Consider the following 21,405-nt stretch of genomic DNA (forward strand, 5'->3'; position numbering starts at 1 on the left):
AGAGAATTGCTTGAATCCGGGAGATGGAGGCTGCAGTGAGCCGAGATTGTGCCACTGCACTTCAGCCTGGGCAACAAAGCAAAGCTCTGTCTCTAAATAAATAAACCAACCAACCGATTATCATCTGGACACAGAGATTTGTGTGTCTTGTCCTGGAAGTGACTCTCTTCCACTGACTCCATCAGGTTCCTTGGCTTACACTTGACCAGTGATGCTGCCAACAGAGTCCCATTCTAGAAGCCAGCTTGTCTTGGTTGATGGATGTTTCTGACTTATAGGCTGTTCATTGTCGTTTCTCTGTCCCTCTCTGCGTTTCCAGGTGCACTCGAGTCTGCAGAGCCTCAGGCATGGTATCACAACAGCTTCCAGACTGCTCCAATCCAGGCTCTGCTGCCAGCTCCTCCTGAGACATGGCTGATGCCACATGACTGCCCTGTTCAGGTCCACGCCAAGCATAAAACCAAACTCTCTGGACTGGCTTTTGTGGCTTTCCAAAATTTGATCCCACCAGACTTTATTTTCCATTACAGCTCCAACTGTTCCTTCCTTTTGGGACCACGGGACACAGCTCACTTAATCCTGCCCTCCCAGTGCTGAGGCCCACCCACTCTCTGCCTGCAAGCCCTACCACTACACAGCTTCAAAAAATGGCTCCACCTGTCGGGCGCGGTGGCTCAAGCCTGTAATCCCAGCACTTCGGGAGGCCGAGACGGGTGGATCACGAGGTCGAGAAATCAAGACTGTCCTGGCCAACAAGGTGAAACCCCGTCTCTACTAAAAATACAAAAAATTAGCTGGGCATGGTGGCGCGTGCCTGTAGTCCCAGCTACTCAGGAGGCTGAGGCAGGAGAATTGCCTGAACCTGGGAGGCGGAGGTTGCGGTGAGCCGAGATTGCGCCATTGCACTCCAGCCTGGGTAACAAGAGCGAAACTCCGTCTCAAAAAAAAAAAAAAAAAAAGGCTCCACCCTTCCTGATTCCACCCCACACAGAGGAAAGCAGCTCCTTGTGATGCTTCCTTATTCTGGATGTGGCTCACTTCTTTCCCCTTCCAGTTCCTTTGGGCCCCCTATAAAGCCTCCTTGGCTAAGGGCGACAGGCCCTCTCCTTAGCACTGGGCACTGATTGTCTTAACTAGGGCTCTCTCTGGGCACCTGGTAGCAAGGACGGCAAGGTAAAACAAAATGCCATCTAACCATCTCTGGCTTCTCCATTGCATTTCTCCCCTGAATGCCCTGCACACCACATCTTCCACGGGGCCACCCTTGACTTCTGGGGCAATTCCCAAGAATCCAGCAGAGGAGTGGGGAAACCAGGACTGACATGAAGGACTCAAGGGAAACCTCTGGAAAGAAGAGACCAGACACTAAAAGGGATGTGTGTGAAATACTGGTTTTTATTGGTTGGCACAAGATTACAACCTCGTTTCAATGCCCTTCCCTCCCACACAGCTCAAATGGAAGGAAACTCATTAACACATAGAAAGGAAAGGCAGGCTCACAGGTTTAAGCATTTGTTTTTACAAAAAGGAGTGGGATGTGGGGGTGGTCAAGTTTTACGGGTACTAACAACATTCTCTCTAGACTGCAGGGGGTAAGTCTGCCTGGCCCCCGATGCTGGTACCACATAAGGGACACATTAGTAAAGTAGGGAAAGGGTTATACGTGTGGCTGGCCTGCTGTTGAGAAGACGGTGGGATGGTATCTGCGGTGTACCTGACTTGGACCAAACCTGGGGCTGGACTGGTACCCCTTTCTTCTCAGCCCTCCTCCACAACCTGACTGTACTGCCAGCCGCACCCATGGGAAGGAGGTGTGAAGGAAGCCTGAGAACATCCGCCTTGAGAAAAAGAGGAAAACGATTTCCTTCCGCCTTCTCTGGACCAAATTCCACTACCCTCAGCTCCAGAGAGCAAAAATCTTCCTTAGAAATGCTGTGAAGACAAAGGGAAGAGGCCAGCCCAGACAGGTGGTCCCAAGCAGGCTGGAAGAAAAGCTTGACTTTCCATGCAGTACCAAGCAAGGTTGTTTTGGAAAAAAGCAAACAAACCAAAAACGGAAACCAAGACCATTTACCCACGGGTTGGGTACCTCCTAAATCCTGGAGAGCGTTTGGACTGGGGGTAAGGGCAATTTTACTCCAGCTCTTTGTTTCAAAACCCACGCCAGATGTCCAGAGGCTTTAGGACCACAACTGACCTCTTTCCTTATCAGCACCATTCTTTGGATTCCCAGTTTTGTTGAGCTCATTTGGGGTCCTTACCATCCTCTTCAATAATGACTCAGCCTCTTGGTTGTTCTGTTTTCTACCCATTTCTACCATTATGAACAGTCTCAACAGGAGATCCATATATGCTCTCATCCTGCAGCCCAAGGGAGCAGGTGACCTAGTGATGAGAAGCTAACTTACTTGCTTTCCTGGGTGGTCCCGATGGAAAGGAATAGCAGCAGAGTTCCGGTGGGATACAGCAGTCTAGCCTGAGCCACTGTGTGATTCCCCAGGGGACTGGTCCCTGGGTACATGGGCCCCTGGCTGTCTCAGTTCCAGAGACATTACTCAACTTGGCTGTTTAAGCCTCAGCTAAAACATATGAGTATGAGGGAAAAGGGACAAGAAATACTTTTGTCCTCTGGAAAAACAAATCTCGGCTACTTTGCCTCTCAACCCACAGGGATCCCTGGAAACACCTGTTGAACCTGTCCAAGAGGAGACTGTATCTGGATGGTACACCTGTTAACGGTTTATCGCTTTAAAAACGCAAATGGTCCCAGGGATGTTAACATTCCTGCTGCTGCTGGTAGATGAGTGAAGTGAAGGTGCTCATGTGAGAAACTCCTTAAAAACCCTGTTTGGAGACCACACACCGCAGCTGAGCAAACCAAGGCGGGGCCTCACTGCCTCCTCAGAGCCCATCCCTGACCACGTCATTGGATAGGAGAGAAGACAGAAGTCTTTGAAATGGAGGCTGGGTTGGCAAAAGTTACTGCTGGCCCTCCACTCCTCTCTCCGCTACACCTAAGAGGGTGAGAAACACTTGCTTCAGTTCCATTTACAACCGTTCCCAACAGCCTGAAATACTCTTGACTTCCTTAATAAAGCACATGGAAAACTGGTAAGCTGTTTTTCTAACTGAAATTTTACTTAGAAAATTCTAACCACCACCCTTTTGATTACCAACCAGTGTGACAGTTATCAGATCACAAAATAAGAGAACAGAACTGCCATTTACAAACTGTACTACACACTCATTTCCTTTACAGTTGAGTTGGCTGACTGCTTTCCTAACTACTAACGTAACGCCATGCCACTGGGCCCTGGACGCTGATGTTTCTGTTCCCTGGGCAACACATCCATGTCCATTCACAGATGGAAGTGAAAGGGTGAGATTCTCAGAGGCGAAACAAAATTCTGGTAGTAAATTGGATTTTTGAAGGGAGAGACCCCTTGGAAAATTCAGAGCAAAAATGTTCTCAGTCACACAGGGTGAGCGGGCAGGTGCGTCTGTGACCTCTAGCTTAGGTACCTGTTACTCCCTTCTGAACTCCTTCATGTTCTTGGGAGGACACAAGCCTCTTGCTCACTAAGCTAAGGCCCTTCAAGTCTCCTTTTTACTTCAGCCTTTTGGAAGCTCTCCAAGACTTACCTTCAGATCTGGGGAGGTTCTGTGTGGAGCACACCTATCCTTCTTATTCCTGCTCATGGGTGTCTTCATAATCAGCCTGTAAATTCCCTGGCGTAAGTCCTATCTGTTTTGCTGCTGGACTGAGTAAACAAAACTGGATATCCTTTGGACCATTAATTCGTGACACATTTTCTCCACAACAAAGGGAGGTTAAAGACCAAAGTTTATTAACCTGGGAAGGTTTTTTTTTTCCGGCAAGACAGAGGTTAAAGAGGCTATGTGGATCAGTCACTGCTTTAGCTTACCATTTTCAATTCAGCACCAAAGTGCTCAGAAGACAGGCTCAGATCGGGATGACTTCTCAAAGGGATTCACAGGCAATCTTACTGGCAAAATGATTTCCCAAAGCTGAGCCACGAGCCCCGCCCAACAGAGAGGGGAAGTACAGTCTTAAGGCCCAGCACTGGCACTGAGGCATCTTGCTTTTTTTCCTAAGGAATTCCGCAAAGGCTTAAGAGTTTGAACTAAATGCCTGGCTGGAAGCTCAAGTCCAGGAGAGCTACTTCACTGTAATGTTGAGATGTTGTCTGAAAGGTACAGTCATATAACAAGCAATTTAGTAGCTAATTATTCCAGACAAGAATTAATGTTCTCTGAATCAATGATTAATAGAATCTTCACATCTGGCCTGGCTGGGGGGCGGGGCTCAGTGGGCAGGAAAGGGAGGGTGGAAGCATGGGCAGCACATCAGAATGGTGATGAACCTGGCCAAACAGCAATGCTGCTGCTGTTGTATCCTTAAATGTCTATATCCAGGGTTTTAAATGGTGCTTTTTTTGTGTATGTGCTTCCTGATAGGAAGTCAAGTAAGTTTTAGTATTAAGAACTGGGGATATAAACCAAAGGAAACCTAGAGTTATTAAACCATCAACTGCTAGAAGAACAGAAGCCAATGACTGCTTTTCACCTTCTAGATATTAATCTTACTTTTTTGGCCAAAAGCCCTTTCTTCAGCATTCTGAGTTAACATGGCTTCCTTATAAGCTCCCCTTCCCAGGTGGACAGTCTTATTTTCTAAGACAAGCTCAAACTCAGCAAATTATCACTGTAAACAAAGCTTCAGGGAAGAGACATGACTCTCACTTCAAAAGCTTCATGTCAGAGACAGTGAAAATCATGTGACCACCAGCCTCAGCTCAAGTAGTGTGCCCAGATCATCACAAAATAGGATTCCCAGGCCGGGCGCGGTGGCTCAGCCTGTGATCTCAGCACTTTGGCAGGCCGAGGCGAGTGGATCACAAGGTCAAGAGATCGAGACCATCCTGGTCAACATGGTAAAACCCCGTCTCTACTAAAAATCCAAAAAAATTAGCTGGGCATGGTGGCGCGTGCCTGTAATCCCAGATACTCAGGAGGCTGAGGCAGGAGAACTGCCTGAACCCAGGAGGCGGAGGTTGCGGTGAGTCGAGATCGCGCCATTGCACTCCAGCCTGGGTAACAAGAACGAAACTCCGTCTCAAAAAAAAAGAAAGAAAAAAAAAATAGGATTCCCTTCCTATTTATTAATTTTTAAGAGAACTAGGAAGACAAACTGGTTAATCTGAAGGTGAGAGGTATCATTTTCTCAGATGCTCCAAGTAGGCTTCTCACATCACTGAAAGGTTATCAGCTAAAGACAAGAGTTTCTGAGGCTAACTGCAAAAACATGGTCAAATGCAAAACCGCCCTTTTAGAGGCAGGGTTTGTGAAAGGCTGCTGGCCTCTGAAGGACAGCATGCCTAGACTTTCTGGGCTCCTAGGACCTGTGGTGACCTCAAGCCAGCTGATGCACAGACAACAGTATCTTTTAGGGATTGCAGCCAATGCTCCCGATTTACTTTTTTTTTTAATTTATTTATGGAAGGCTTCACGAATTTGTGTGTCATCTGTGCGCAGGGGCCATGCTAATCTTCTGTGTATCGTTCCAATTTTAGTATAGGTGCTGCCGAAGCGAGCACTACTTTTTTTTTAACCTTAAAATCTCAAACGTTTCATTTTTAGGTGGTATCTCAAGTGACACAGAAACACAGCTACCCTGGATGGTGAAGTAAGTCTCCACTGCAAAACTCACCACAGAGCATGGAGGATGGCTCTGGGGTGCTCTCACCTGCTCCAGGTTAGGTGGGTGCCCGGATGGAGGCAAGGCTGAGCCACTAACATGGACAGCTACATGTCCTGGAAGCCTTTGCAGCCATGAGGAGACAGGCTCTATCCAGCAGGCTCAGAATAAATGAGTGCCACGTCACCTGCCTAGTCTGAACTGCAGAGCCGCGAGTCTGACCTCTTCCACAGTCTTTACAACTAAGAACCAGAGCCGCTGGTGCCCAGTGTAACGCGTTGCGACAGAGCCGCCTCTGTGACAGATGTAGCCATGAAGGAAGAGAAGGAGCGCAGGCCCAAGGAGAAGTGAGTAACCCTGTTAACGCCCCCTGGAGCCACAGGCAGCGGTGGTGGGACGGTGGGACTTCGGGGGACAGTTCCAAGGGGGAAGATAAACAGGATCGCAACAAGGAGAACAAAGAGGTGCTGAGCAAGGTGGTAATTTGAAGATTACCTCCCACTTTGACCAAGGAGCAGCTTCAGGAACATCTTCGACCCATGCCTGAACATGATTATTTTGAGTTTTTTTCTAATGATACGTGTCTGTATCCTCATATGTATGCCAGAGCATACATCAACTTTAAAAACCAAGAGGACGTTATTTTACTCAGGGATCACTTTGATGGTTATGTATTCCTTGACAATAATGGTCAGGAATATCCTGCTATGGTAGAATTTGCACCTGTTCAAAAAGCTGCAAAAAAAAAAGAAGACTAAGAAAAGAGATACCAAAGTCAGGACTACTGATGATGATCCACAATATGGAAAGTAACGCCACGGATGATGGGAAAACGACATGTACTCCAGAGACACTGTGAGAGGAAACAGAAGCAAAACACAGAGAATTAATAGCCAAAAAGACAACCCCACTTTTGGGCTTCCTGAAAAACTAGCAGAGAATGAGAGCAGAAAAGAGAGAAGAAAGAAGGAGGAGAAAAACAGAAAAAGGCAAAGAGAAGAAGAGAGGAGGAAATGGAAAGAGGAGGAGAAACGAAAAAGAAAAGATATAGAAAAGCTAAAGAAGATAAGATAGAATTCCAGAAAGGGACAAATTAAAGGATGAACCAAAGATTAAGCTGCTCAAGACGCCAGAAAAAGGGATGAAAAACAACAGCCAAGAAATTGGACAGAGAATCTCAGTGATGAAAGAGCCAGTGGGCAAAGCTGTACACTGCCCAAGCGTTCTGACAGAGAATTTAAAGATGAAAAACCAAAGAGACCTGAAGATGAGAGCAGCAGAGACTACAGGGAGAGGGAACAGGATTATGAATGAGATCAGGAGCACATACTTCGAGAAAGAGAGAGGCTGAAGTGGCGAGAAGAGCGCCGTAGGCAGAAGGAATCCTATGAGAAGGAGAAGACTTTTAAGAGAAAAGAAGAGGCCGGGCGCGGTGGCTCAAGCCTGTAATCCCAGCACTCTGGGAGGCCGAGGCGGGTGGATCACGAGGTCGAGAGATCGAGACCATCCTGGTCAACATGGTGAAACCCCGTCTCTACTAAAAATACAAAAAATTAGCTGGGCGTGGTGGCGCGTGCCTATAATCCCAGCTACTCAGGAGGCTGAGACAGGAGAATTGCCTGAACCCAGGAGGCGGAGGTTGCGGTGAGCCGAGATTGCGCCATTGCACTCCAGCCTGGGTAACAAGAGCCAAACTCCACCTCAAAAAAAAAAAAGAGAAAAGAAGAAATGAAAAAGGAGAAAGAAATACTTCGGGATAAAGGAAAGAAGGCCGAAAGTACAGAATCAATAGGAAGCTCAGAAAAAACTGAAAAGAAAGAAGTGGTCAAGAAAGATTGAATAAGAAACAAGGATCGTCCAGCGATGCAGCTTTACCAACCAGGAGCTGGAAGCCGAAATCGACTCTGTCCCCCTGATGACAGCACCAAGTCTGGTGATTCCAGCAGAAAGGAAGCAGCAAAGCGGTATTAGTCATAGAAAAGGAGGAGGAGAGGTGTTAAGTACGGATGGCCTTAGGTGTCCTGACTGTCTAGGCAGCCAAAGAGCACACGTTAAGCAATCCAGAAGTACCTTCAGGGCAAAGGAATAGAGACAAAGGGGGTCGCCGTGCTGGTGGGGTACACTGCAGAGGAGTTAGTCTTGTGTCAAAGCAGGAATATGATCAGAGGTTCAGAATTGGAAGTACAATTTCATTGCTTTTGCAGTTTCTACAAATTACTTTTAAAGTGTCAGAAAAACGTGATGGCGAGGACATGCAGTGCAATTTGCAGGGGGGAATATCAAGTGAGGACTTTATCACGTGTGACACGAGAGAAAAGAGCGAGCTGGTTCTAAATCAAAAGCTGTTGTTCGTCCTGAATTGAATTTTCTTAATTTGGGTGGAGCAGAGTCGCTTTGAAGCTTTGTTCCGGTCTAGTTCTATTTCACTGTTGATGATAACTGTTGACTTTGTGTATTGTAGAAACAACAAGCATGTCCTTGTAGTACAAGTACAGGGAAGGATAGATCATACTTTTGTTGATGCAAAAATTTAAATAGTTAATGTTATTCTGAATCCAATGTCCTAAAGTTTTAGATTTAGTTTTAGTTTTTTTGTTTGCTTACATGAGCTTAGCATAAAGAATATTTTTAAACATCTCGTTTTGTCTTCAGCATCTTTTCTACTAAGAGGTAAAATGTAGTCCTTGTTTGATTCTTGACTATTCAGTGTGTGTTTGATCTTAGGTCTCATGATCTGAGTGCATACCGTCTCCAGGAAGGAAACTGCACCAATGTCTATTCATGTTAAATAGCAACTTTTAGTCTCAGCTTACCGTTTTGATGTCAATAAATAGTAACAGATAAACAACAACAACAACCAAAAAAAAACCTAAGAACCGGAAGGGCCATCTGCATTATTTAATCACCATTAAATAATACTCTCCCTCCCCATACCTGCTTAACTGTCCCATAAGTCTCCTCTGTTTTATAAAGACGTGGGTTATTTTCTGAAATGCAGATGGGACTAGGATGAAGCCATGTTATCAATTACAGCTAACTCTTATTTCTCTTAAAGCAAAAATTCATCCCACTGTGATTTCTCCAGGTATTTCCTGCAATTCTAAATCCACCCTCGATAACAGAGAATATTAAAATCACACAGCTGTGGCAAAAATCACACTGTGGCTATTAAATTCTTTTTGTGAACTAAAAAAAGTAAATGTGGCTTAGGCTAAGCTGTTGTTTTTTAAGATGAGGATGGGGACTTCAACAAAGGCAATAATAAAGTACTAGGTGAAAATGTGAAATATGTGAAGGATAATGCGAAACATACACCCAGGTCTAACAAATACCTATTACTTCTCTGGTTAAGAAGGTTTGGCAGGAGCCTCCAATGAGGACTGCATGTGGAGAAAAGGGAAGCGGAAGGAGGAGGATGAACAAATCGGCACAGAACTTTCTTCTTCTTTTAAAAACCACAAAGGGTGACTTTTTTCTTCTAAGCAAGAAAGCCTAAGAGGCATTACATGGGCTGACTCCTAAGAACAAAACAAAATATTTCTTTGCCACAAAGGAACTTGACTATGTAGCAACACATTTACAAAACTACTGCAAAACACCCCCAGAGGGCAGTGACCTACTCTGCTCCCCAGAGGCTGCAAGAAGCAAGGCCCCAAGGGCCTCACTGTTCCATGGGGCTGTGCAGCGCAATGCAGAAGGCGGAAGTCCTGCTGTGCTGCCACCCTCCAGACCTTCTGCAGACTGAGAGCGGGTGAGACTCCCACACCCTTTGATCCTTCCAGATGGCTCAGCCTAGACCTAGCAGTGAGAGCCCTCTCCATGCAGGGCAGATGGAGTGGTGGACACTTGTGAAAACAAAACACAGTCAATCCACTAACTGTTCCATCCTGTTATGTTTGTTATGAGCAAAATCAAGATTCCCGTTTCATGGGCTGCAGTGTTTCTGGAAGGCTACAGAAAATCTAACGTGGTTGCTACCTCCTGGCAGCCCTCGTCTCATACACACGCACCCACACACACCCAAGGGGAGAGACAGAGAAAATCCTGGTCCGTAAGATCACATGACCTATTAGTGTTTCCCCACTGGCTGTAATTTATAAACTAAAGAAAATTTTAAGTCCACTGCTATCTTTTTCTGTCCTGAGTTTGGCAGACTTTAATGGATGCTCTAGTAATAACCAGAATCTAGGACATGCAAATTCACTGTAAGCGAGAGGCTAGGGATCTGCCCTAAACACAGGAACCTGTTTCTACCAAGCCTGAATGAGATCAGCACTGGCAGAATTAATGACAAATCAATGTCAATGAAATATTCTGCAAATAGGGTAGTTTTTATGCTTTTGCTTCTGTTCTTTGGGGGACATAAAGGTATTGCAACCATGGTTCTAACTAATCTATCACTAAAGGACTATGATGACATCGGTAAAGACAGCCATGGTATTTATGGTACCAGGGAGGAAAAACACCACTCCCAGATCACCAGAATCCCAGTGCGACAGAAAACAACACCAGTTTCAACAATTCTGATGTTGGACAAAGCCTCCTTTTGTCAGTTAAGAAAGCATCAGCACAATCTCTCCAGTTAATTGCATTAATAGGAATCCATTCATGTCACTAAACAATACTTGTTGGCACAATTCACTTTCCTGACTCAAAGACACCAACAACAATCAAAACTGCACTTTTGGGGAAGTATATTGTTAACATTAGCCCAGTCAAAACATACTCAGATCATTAAAAAAATGTAAAAATTACTGTTAGTACTGCAGTTCTGTTTTGTTTTGTTATTTATTTACTGAGACAGAGTCTCGCTGTTGCCCAGGCTGGAGTGCAGTGGCATGATCTTGGCTCACTGCAACCTTCACCTCCCAGGTTCAAACAATTCCCATGGCTCAGCCTCCCATGGCTAGCTGGGATTACAGGTGTGCACCATCACATCCAGCTCATTTTTGTATTTCTACTAGAGACGGGGTTTCATCATGTTGGCCAGGCTGGTCTCCAACTCCTGGCCTCAAGTGATCCACCTGCCTTGGCCTCTCAAAGTGCTAGGATTACAGGCGTGAGCCACTGCACCTGGCCCTGTAGATCCTTTTTAAAGAGTACTGACTATTTTCCTGCAAAATACTTTCAAATCCATAACCATAAAGGTAGAATTTATCTGGAACAATGTGTTTTCTTGAATTTCATTTAGCATGTGGTTAAATCTACTTTATTTTCCCCTTTATTTATTTGAACAGAACTTTAGAATGCTTTAAGTGAGGATAAGAAACAGTGTGTTCATTTTTAAGAAGAATGTGTGTATAGCAAGTTGGCATTCAGACTCAAGCCCCACGGTGCTGTTCTTATCCAATGGGACCTTTCTCTGGGGATGTAATTCCTTTCCTAGAGGTATCATGGGATCCCAAGATTACAATTGCTCTTTGGCCCTGTGTTTCAAGACTGGGAGAGAGGATATAAACTAAGAGTAGAGAGCAAAATTTAAAGTTCACCAAATGATGTTACCAAAAGTGCTGAACACAAAGTGACACAGGGCTACAAGACACATTTCTTTTAGTGGGACGGAAAAGTAAAAGCTTTTCTAAGTTTGAGTGCTTTATTGGAATTTTTAAATAAGGTGAACTATGATTTTAATTTCACATCTTGGCTAAGGAGATGCCACTGGAGTACTGAGACAATCTCCTGTCCTAAGCCAGGGATCAGTGAGTGTACCCCTTTTTATCCCTCAATCTCAAGACCCTCTTACTTCCCAACCAAACACCACAACTTGCAAATGAAGCCAGCATGAAACCTGTATAAAAAACCAACAAGAGAGTCTGCAGTAAGCCAGTGTATTATGTAGCCACTCTAATAAATGATTACGTGGCTTCTCATGTGGACCTTTCACATCCTGGTGGGAGATGGGAGACCAATTTAATAGCTCTGAGCATGCTCCATGATGCAATCACAAGTGCCGCACCATTACAAAGACAAGCAAGCACCTGAATTTCTCCCACATACTTTTCAGGAACACGGTTACCCAGTGTGGGGACAGGACTGCATTGATGCACCTGCAAAGTATAGTTGGATGCTTCAGAGTACAAGGATGATATCCAGGTCAGCACAGCATAAGGCATATATGGACAGGAAGAGAGGCTATTGTTGGCAATAAGTAGCATTACGGAAAAGGTTCCAAATCAGCAGGACAGAAACAGTGCCTGAGCTCCAGTTTTTTAGATAAATAACCCCAAGAATCCAGTTTACCCTACTGTCAACATGTGGGGCAGAATTCAATTTCTATCATTGTTTTTCCAGATCTGGGCTGAGGCCATTTGCTCATAGCTTGCTTTAAAAAAAAACAAAAAACAAACAAAAAAAAAGTTTCTTCTGGTTTCCTTCTTGGCATGGAAATACAGCATAAAGAAGGAAAGGCCATGAATCCTGGGAGCACTATGAAGGTAGCTAAACTCTTCCCATACCTATGTAACTACAGTCGATGGCTAGGAAACGGAAAGAGGACAGGGTAACCTCCCCAGCTACTAGCATCAAAAACAAAAAGCTGTATTAACTCTAAGGCTCTCAATTCCAGAAATGCCCAAATTAAAAGAGAAAAAAACCTTAAAAAATTAAACAGTTAAATTTCTCTTTCTAGAAGTCATTTATTTACATATTATATGTCCAATATATAATGTGTAGATAAATGTATCCTGCAATGAAAGCGACCACCCTACTCAACTGTACAGCATATTATAGGACAAATTCTTGAAAGGTTATCATCTCATACTGGTATCTTTTAATAAAAAAAAAAATTAAAAATCAAAGAAAAATGTCTGGCCAGGGCTAGGATAAGACAAACAGGAACACTTCAGAATCCAAGGCAGGGGAAGGCTGTTGGCCTCTCTTCAGAGGACTGCAGGGATGGGAGGAGGAAGGGACAGATCATGCACAAAAGTACTTACAAATTACACACCCAACCCCCACCCCTCAATAAAAAGAGAAGAAAAAGCCCCATCACTTAACACCAAACAGCAACATTATCAATATACCCTTTCTCTGCTGCCCATCATGCCTATTTGAAAGAAGAGGCCTGTGAGGAGAAGTGGAAAGAGCCAGGGTGAGAGGGAAGATCTGCACTTCAGTCTAGTTTCCAATTTCCATTTCTCTTACAGGAAGTCTTCAGTCATCTGATGCCTGACATCGAGCTCTGAGCAGAAACTGAGTACGTGGTGGCCACGACTGGGGTGCCATTGTTGGCTGAGTAGCCTTGCCTCAATGTTTCAAAATATGACGCCTGCACGGGTTTGTGATACTGCAGCACTTTTATGGCATCTTCTATTTTAAACCATTCCCTCTTCCTTCCTGTGGAGGCAGAGAGAAAAGAAACTAGTAGAAGAGCAATAAAGTTTCTAAGCCTAGAACTTTTGAGAAAATGTAGTAGAAAAACATTAAAGCGATGCCTCTAAACACTTTTTTTCTTATAAAAGTAATGCAAGCACACTTCATATGCTTCAAATGTGACATCAATGTCTAATGTAGAAAATAGTGAGAACCCTGGAAACTGAAGAGCTAAGACTAACTGTGTAAAACCTGTCCTCCAGAGGAAACTATGGCTAGTGTTTTCCTCCCACCCTCCTGGTTTCCTTGCTTGCATATACATTAGGAGCCAAAGCCCAGCAACATCCCTATCTCCTGTAAAAACTGACATGAGGGTGGGGTGCAGTGGCTCATGCCTGTAATCCCAGCACTTAGGGAGGCTGAGCTCGGCAGACTGCTTGAGCCCAGGAATTTGAGATCAGCCTGAGCAACATGGCAAAACTCTGTCTCTACAAAAAATACAAAAATTAGCTGGGTGTGGTGGTACAATCATGTAGTCCCAGCTACCCAGGAGGCTGAGATGTGAGGAACACCTGAGCCCAGGAGGTTGAGGCTGCAGTGAGCTGTGATCGAGCCACTGCACTCCAGCACGGTGACAGAGTGAGACCCTGTCCCAAGGTGGGGGGAATCAACACGAGCAACAGCTTTCAGAATTACTAGAATGGCTAGTTTGTAATCAATAACTTATTTAAAAGTTTTCTTATAAGAGTGATTTATTACATAACAAAATATTTTTAAATGAAAAAGTCTCAATACAGTCTTATACTTTTCAGTCTATTTTCTTACTCTTTTAAAATGTGTGTTTTTTAAATCCTTTATATTTTTTCTCTTATAAAAGTAGTAAGTACCCATAATCTTATAAACCAGAAAAGACCATTCTCAATACCCTAGCACAATTGCCCTTTTTTCATATACTTGATCTCGGGACAACTAAATTCGGATCATGCTTTCAGGTGCTCCAAATCCTGAGCAGCTCTGCTAGAGTGTTACAGTCAGGAACAAGGATTCTGAAGCCACACTGCTGGGCTCCAATCACATAAATGCCAGCTCGGGCAGCTGTGCTCCTGCTTCATTTTCCTCATCTATAAAACAGACAATAAGTAGGACCTATCTCACAAGTTTGTTATGAGGATTAACATGAAAAGCACCTGAAGAGTACCTGGCACAGAGTATGTGCTGCTAAGAGTTTGCTTTTTAATTTATTGTTACTGGTTCTTTTTTACTTCACATTATTTTTTCTTTCTTTCTTTTTTTTTTTTTTTGAGACGGAGTTTCGCTCTTGTTACCCAGGCTGGAGTGCAATGGCACGATCTCGGCTCACCGCAACCTCCGCCTCCTGGGTTCAGGCAATTCTCCTGCCTCAGCCTCCTGAGTAGCTGGGATTATAGGCACACACCACCATGCCCAGCTCATTTTTTGTATTTTTAGTAGAGATGGGGTTTCACCATGTTGACCAGGTTGGTCTCGATCTCTTGACCTCGTGATCCACCCCCCTCGGCCTCCCAAAGTGCTGGGATTACAGGCTTGAGCCACCGCGCCCGGCCTTCTTTTCTTTTTTCTTTTTTTTTTTTTTTTGAGACGGAGTTTCGCTCATTACCCAGGCTGGAGTGCAATGGCGCGATCTCGGCTCACCGCAACCTCTGCCTCCTGGGTTCAGGCAATTCTCTTGCCTCAGCCTCCCGAGAAGCTGGGATTACAGGCACACGCCACCATGCCCAGCTAATTTTTGTATTTTTTTTTAGTAGAGATGGGGTTTCACCATGTTGACCAGGATGGTCTCGATCTCTTGACCTCGTGATCCACCTGTCTCGGCCTCCCAAAGTGCTGGGATTACAGGCTTGAGCCACCGCGCCCGGCCTTATTCCCGCCCCCTCCCCGCCGCCCCAAGACACAGGGTCTCACAGACTGGACTGCAAGGATACAATCATAGTTCACTGCAAACTCAAGCTCCCAGACTTGAGGGATCTTCCTGAACCAGCCTCCCAAGTAGCTAGGACTACAGGCACATGCCACACCTTCTTGTTCTTTTTTTTTTCGGGGGGTATAAATGGGGTCTCAAATTCCTGGCCTCAAGTGATCCTCCTGCCTTGGCCTCCCAAAATGCTTGGAATTACAGGCATGAGCCACCACGCCTGTCCTATTTCACACTATGTTTTAAGCAATCTATGTTATGAAAAAAATGTGACATTGCCATTGCTAGTGGGGCTAAGGCAGGAGGTCTCCTTGAGCCCAGGAGGTTGAGGCTGCAGCGAGCTGTGATCATGCCACTGCACTCCAGTCTGGACAACAGAATGAGACTTTTTTTTTTTAAAGACATGTGGCTGCGTTGTCGTAATATCTAGCATGGATGTACTATCGTTCATTTAACCATTTCCATATCACTGGACCTCAATTGCCTGTGATTTTTATTATTATTACTTTTGAGACAGAGTCTCATTCTGTCACCCAGGCTGGAATGCAGTGGTGTGACCTGGCTCACTGCAACCTCTGCCACCCAGGCTCAAGCGATTCTCGTGCCTCAGCCTGCTGAGTAGCTGGGATTACAGGTGCCTGCCATCATGCCTGGGTAATTTTTGTATTTTTAGTAGAGACAGGGTTTCCCCATGTTGGCCAGGCTGGTCTCGAACGCCTGACCTCAGGTGATCTACCTGCCTTGGTATTGCAAAGTGCTGGAATTGCAGGTGTGAGCCATTACGTCTGGCTGCATGTAACTTTTATAACTATGGTGTTTAACAGCTGTATAACTATGGTGTTTAACAACATTCCATCAGACGCATGTCATTCATTATTTGTCATTCACTGAGTTATACATTTTTTAATTTATTCTTTTTCTTTTTCTTTTTTTTTTTTTTTTACTAATCAAGCATCCACAATGAGCTATACATTTAAGATGCAACTTTTAACCAGTAAGAGTAATGGTAGTAAGATCATCTGAAGGAAGGCTCCAATGGGCCTGTTTGTCATATTTTAGATTATTTCATTAATTTCATCCAAACAAGCCTTTCACTTTGTACTCCCACTTCTGAGAATTGTACTCCCAATTCTCAGAAGTGGGAGTACAAGGTGAAAGGCTTGTTTGGATATTAATACAGCAATGGTACCTAAAAAAATTAGTATCACAAGTGTGTGACTCCTGCCTGCCAGAGAGTGCTCTGAGGATAGGGCCAGACCACACATCCATTGTCTCCTTTTCAGGCACTAGCACAGCTGTCAGGGAGTCTGTTTTCAGTATACCCACAGTGAATTTATTTCCTTGAGCACCCTGCAGTATTACTAGACACAAAGCCAAAGGGCTACGAACTGCTCAGAGTAACAATGTGAGGGGCATGGTGGCAGGGCAAACACTAACAATAAAGGGAGAATTTTAGCAAGTACATTTTATCTGTCCAATGGAAATTAGTGTTCTTTCTAGAACATACTTTCCTTCAGACGTAAACAAACTGTGAACCAACCTTTGTACCACCAGAGTTTACAGTTCAAAAGATGTAAATGTAATAGCCGTATGAGATCAAAGAAAATGGCTCCTTTGGGAGAATGGATGTACCTAAAGAGCGCACCCAGCACCCTTTTATAAAATTTCACAAATTTTATGATTTTTTATGTTCATGTAAAATATGAAAAAATATAAAAATATATATTCATATTTTATATGAATAAAACCAGAAACTACCTGCACTTTCTGCATCTACTGAATGATTTCTGGAGGGACTCAAACCACGAAACCAACAGTTTCCTCAACACTACGAATGTCGTGAGGAATAAGACCAAGGTCCTGCTCTCACCTATGGTCCCATGGCCAGCAATGAGCCTGGTACGGCAGAGGCTCTCAATCAGTATCTGGTCAAGAGGTACAGAAGTATAGCCCTTTTGAGAAGGATCCAGTTTGATTTTAGAAGCAACATTTCTTATTTTTAGGAGTCATACTTCTATTTGTGGACCATGTACTCCAGACTCCATTGAAACATTTCAAAATACTATTAAGTTCAAAATGTACATACTTGTTTATTAGCAGTATCTTTCAATTATTTCTAATCTTTATCTGGCTCTTTTTTTTTTTTTTTTTTTTTTTGAGACAAGATCTCACTCTGTTGCCCAGGCTGGAGTGCAGTTGCATGATTATGGCTCAATGTGACCTCAACCTCCCAAGCTCAATGATCTTCCTGCCTCAGGCTCCTGAGAAGCTGGGACCACAGGCATGTGCCACCTCGCCCATAATTGTTCTTTTTTTTTGCAGAGATGAGGTCTTACTAGGTTGCCCAAACTGGTTTCAAAGTTCTGGGCTCAGGTGATCGTCCTGTGTTGGCCTCCCAAAGTACTGGGATTACAGGTGTGAGCCACTGAGCCTGGCAAGCTCTTGTTTCTGGTTCTGGTAATGACCTGTCGCATGGCAAGAGCTGGCTGTGAGGAGCCCTTTCCAGGCTGTCTGGTGATGGCTTACCAATGTTAACTGAATCTTCCCAGTCTTCCAGCACTTCAGTGACAATGAGCACATAGACATACGTCCTGTGCTTTCTCTCCTGGTTCTGAAAGGCAAAGAAAGAAAAACAGAGAGTTTTTCCTTAGAGAGCTGGAATTGCTGAAATGAAACATACTCTTATGCATATGTCCAGAGAACTTGGACACAAAGATTCTAAACTTTTGCTTTTTATGGTACTACAGTTATAGCTACATGATTCAAAATAGGCCACACTTGAATTTGAGGGTATACTCTGGCTGGACTTCTAAAACCAAGTATTTACATTGGTTTTTCCTCCCCTTCCCCTAAATACAACTTCACAGGAATGCTGTGATCCCTCAAGAAAAAGGCATCATATAAATTGAATTAGCTAGAACACCAGGGAGAAGACTGTGGATGGGTGGACTACCACAGGGGTCTCAAACTTCAGTGACCCCATCAAGACAAACAAGCTGAGTGTGACACACACACACACCTCTTTTCCCACTAATCCCATTCATCTTTTTTTTTTTTTTTCTTTTGGAGAGAGAGGCCTTTCTCTGTCACCCAGGGTGGAGAGCAGTGGCATGATCACGGCTCACCACAGCCTTGACCTTCCTGACTTTAGGGGATCCTCTCAACTCAGCTTCCCAAGTAGCTGGTACAGGCACGCACCACCACGCCCAGACAATTTTTTTTTTTTTTGAGACAGAGTCTCGGTCTGTTACAGAGGCTGGAGTACAGTGGCATGATCTTGGCTCACTGCAACCTCTGCCTCCTGGGCTCCAGCCATTTGCCTGCCTCAGCTTCCGGACTAGCTGGGACTATAGGCACGCACCACCATGCCCGGCTAGATTTTTATTTTTAGTAGCGACAAGATTCTACCATGTTGGCCAGGCTGATCTCGAATTCCTGATCTCAAGTGATCCGCCCTTCTCAGCCTCCCAAAGTGCTGGTATTAGAGAAGTGAGCCACCACACCCAGCTAATTTTTGTATTTTTTTTGTAGAGACAGGATTTCACCATGTTGTCCAAGCTGGTCTTGAATTCCTAGGCTCAAGTGATCCTCCCACTTTGGCTCCCCAAAATGCTGGGGTTACAGGTATAAATCACAGTGCCCAGCAACCTTTAAAAAAATAATTTATTTATTGCTGGGGTTGGTGGCTCATGGCTGTAATCCCGGCACTTTGGGAAGCCAAGGTGGGTAATTACCTGAGATCAGGAGTTCCAGAACAGCCTGGCCAACATGGTGAAACCCCATCTCTACTAAAAATACAAAAATTAGCCAGAAGTAGTGGTGGGTACCTGTAATCCCAGATGCTTGGGAGGCTGAGGCAGGAGAATCACTTGAACCTGGGAGGTGGCTGTGCTGAGCCGAGATCATGACACTACACTTCAGCCTAGGCAACAGAACAAGACTCTGTCTAAAAAAAAAAAAAAAAAAAAAAAAAAATTTACATTTTTTTTTTTTTTTTTTTTTTTGAGACAGAGTTTCACTCTTGTTACCCAGGCTGGAGTGCAATGGCGCCATCTCGGCTCACCGCAACCTCCGCCTCCTGGGTTCAGGCAATTCTCCTGCCTCAGCCTCCTGAGTAGCTGGGATTATAGGCACGCGCCACCATGCCCAGCTAATTTTTTTGTATTTTTAGTAGAGACGGGGTTTCACCACGTTGACCAGGATGGTCTCGATCTCTTGACCTCATGATCCACCCGCCTCGGCCTCCCAAAGTGCTGGGATTACAGGCTTGAGCCACCGCGCCCGGCCTACATATGTATTTTTTTCCATCAGACACCTTTCTTCTGATATTTTTATTTTTTAAACTTTTTGTAGAGATAAGGGTCTCATTTTTTTCCTCATGGGGGCCCAGTGTGCAATGGCTGCAAACAGCAGCTTCCTTGGTAGCGTATGCAGCCTGTTTCTTGCATGGGTTGCTCTAAGGGACCTTGGAGACAGGCCTTCCAGACATATGGTTCATGTGTCTGACCTTGCACTACCCCAATGTAGGCTCCAAACAAGCAAGTGAGGTGCCTTTGAAAAGCCCCAGGGCACCGTGTCCAGGGTTCACATTGGCCAAGTGATCATGTCCATCCGCACCAAGTTGCAGAACAAGGAGCATGTGATTCAGGCCCTGTGCAGGGCCAAGTTCAAGTTCCCTGGCTGCCAGAAGATCCACATCTTAAAGAGGTGGGGCTTCACCAAGTTCAATGCTGATGAATTTGAAGACACGGTGACTGAGAAGTGGCTCATCCCAGATGGCTGTGGGGTTAAGTACATCCCCAATCGTGGCCCTCTGGACAAGTGGTGGGCCCTGCACTCATGAGGGCTTCCACTGTGCTGCCCCCTCATAATATGAACCAATAAATTTACTTCCTGTCCAGAGAGAGAGAGAGAGAGAGAGACTCACTGTGTTGCTCAGGTTGGTCCTGAACTCCTAGCCTCAAGTGATTTTCCTGCCTCAGCTTCCCAAAATGCTGGGATTACAGGTATGAGCCACTGCACCCAGCCTCTGCTTATCTTTATTTCTTACTTTTTTCCCTGCCTTCTTTCAAATTTTTATCACAGCTAATTTCTCCATTTTTCCTTTGTTATAGTTACCTGTCTTCTAATTTTCTTCTGTCTCTCTACTCTTAGCTACTTCTCCTCTTACCTTCAGAGAAGAGGAAGAAAGGTAGGAATGGGGTAAAATAATACTTACAAATAATTCTAGTAGTTTAGAGGAGACTATGGGATTTCTTCTTTGCTTTCTTTCTTTTTTTTTTTTAAGCATGTTATTCTCTGTAGGTGTTGTTTTCTTTAAAAAACTCACTGAGGCCGGGCATAGTGACTCACGCCTGTAATCCAAGCACTTTGGAGGCCAAGCCGGGCGGATCACCTGAGGTTGGGAGTTCAAGACCAGCCTGAACAACATGGTGAAACCCCGTCTCAAAAAAAAAAAAAACAAAAAACTCACCAAGGTTGGGCATGGTGGCTCACCCCTGTAATCCCAGCATTTTGGGAGGCTGAGGCAAGAGGATCAGTTAAGCCCAGGAGTTAAGAGACTAGCTTGGGCAACACAACAACACCCTGTCTCTAAAAAACATTAGGGAGGCTGAAGCAGGAGATTACTTTGAGCCCAGGAGTCCAAGGCTGCAGTGAGCTATGACTGTGCCACTCCACTCCACTCCAGCCTGGGTGACAGAGTGAGTCTCAAAAAGTTAAAAATAACTAAAAAAGGCCGGGCGCGGTGGCTCAAGCCTGTAATCCCAGCACTTTGGGAGGCCGAGGCGGGTGGATCACGAGGTCGAGAGATCGAGACCATCCTGGTCAACATGGTGAAACCCCGTCTCTGCTAAAAATACAAAAAATTAGCTGGGCATGGTGGCGCGTGCCTGTAATCCCAGCTACTCAGGAGGCTGAGGCAGGAGAATTGCCTGAACCCAGGAGGCGGAGGTTGCGGTGAGCCGAGATCGCGCCATTGCACTCCAGCCTGGGTAACAAGGGCGAAACTCCGTCTCAAAAAAAAAAAAAAAAAAAAAAAAAAAAAAAAACTAAAAAAAAAAAAAAAACCTTGCTGAAACAGAGATGGCATTTTTCCAATGTTGATATCTGTGTGGTCCCCTCTTCCCACAACAGAGTCTTGCTCTGTCACCCAGGCTGGAGTGCAGTGGCACAATCTTGGTTCACTGCAACCTCTGCCTCCTGGGTTCAAGTGATTCTCCTGGCTCAGCCTCCTGAGAAAACTGGGATTACCGGCATGCGTCATCACGCCTGGCTAATTTTTGTATTCTTAGTAGAGATGGGGTTTCACCATGTTGGCCACGCTTAGTCTCAAACTCTTGACCTCATGATCTGCCCGCCTCAGCCTCCCAAAGTGCTAGGATTATAGGCATGAGCCACTGCACCTGGCCTCTGTGTGGTTATT

At 44.9% G+C, this 21,405-nt stretch overlaps 1 protein-coding gene, 2 non-coding genes and 1 pseudogene across 3 annotated transcripts in view; 2 read left to right on the forward strand and 2 right to left on the reverse strand.

The window, feature by feature from the left end:
• Positions 1–5,511: 5,511 nt before the first annotated feature.
• On the reverse strand, positions 5,512–5,618 carry LOC120363401 (U6 spliceosomal RNA). The gene has a single exon (XR_005578957.1). It is a non-coding gene; the product is annotated as a U6 spliceosomal RNA (small nuclear RNA).
• Positions 5,619–5,666: 48 nt separating this feature from the next.
• Positions 5,667–8,528, forward strand: LOC101054022 (regulator of nonsense transcripts 3B pseudogene; annotated as a pseudogene).
• A 2,774-nt stretch (positions 8,529–11,302) lies between these two features.
• Positions 11,303–21,405, reverse strand: part of NUDT3 (nudix hydrolase 3) — a 117,191-nt gene continuing 107,088 nt past the window's right edge. The window contains exons 4-5 of the mRNA XM_039465817.2: positions 17,508–17,592; positions 11,303–13,054 (exon numbers count right to left, since the gene is read on the reverse strand). Of these exons, the coding sequence (XP_039321751.1) occupies positions 12,876–13,054; positions 17,508–17,592 (264 nt within the window). The 3' untranslated portion in view covers positions 11,303–12,875. The remainder of the gene's footprint in view (positions 13,055–17,507; positions 17,593–21,405) is intronic.
• LOC120363468 (small nucleolar RNA SNORA70) lies at positions 19,329–19,459 on the forward strand. Its single transcript, XR_005579014.1, has one exon. It is a non-coding gene; the product is annotated as a small nucleolar RNA SNORA70 (small nucleolar RNA).

The sequence above is a fragment of the Saimiri boliviensis genome, chromosome 4 (assembly GCF_048565385.1).
Source record: "Saimiri boliviensis isolate mSaiBol1 chromosome 4, mSaiBol1.pri, whole genome shotgun sequence".
NCBI classification, from domain to species: Eukaryota; Metazoa; Chordata; class Mammalia; order Primates; family Cebidae; genus Saimiri; species Saimiri boliviensis.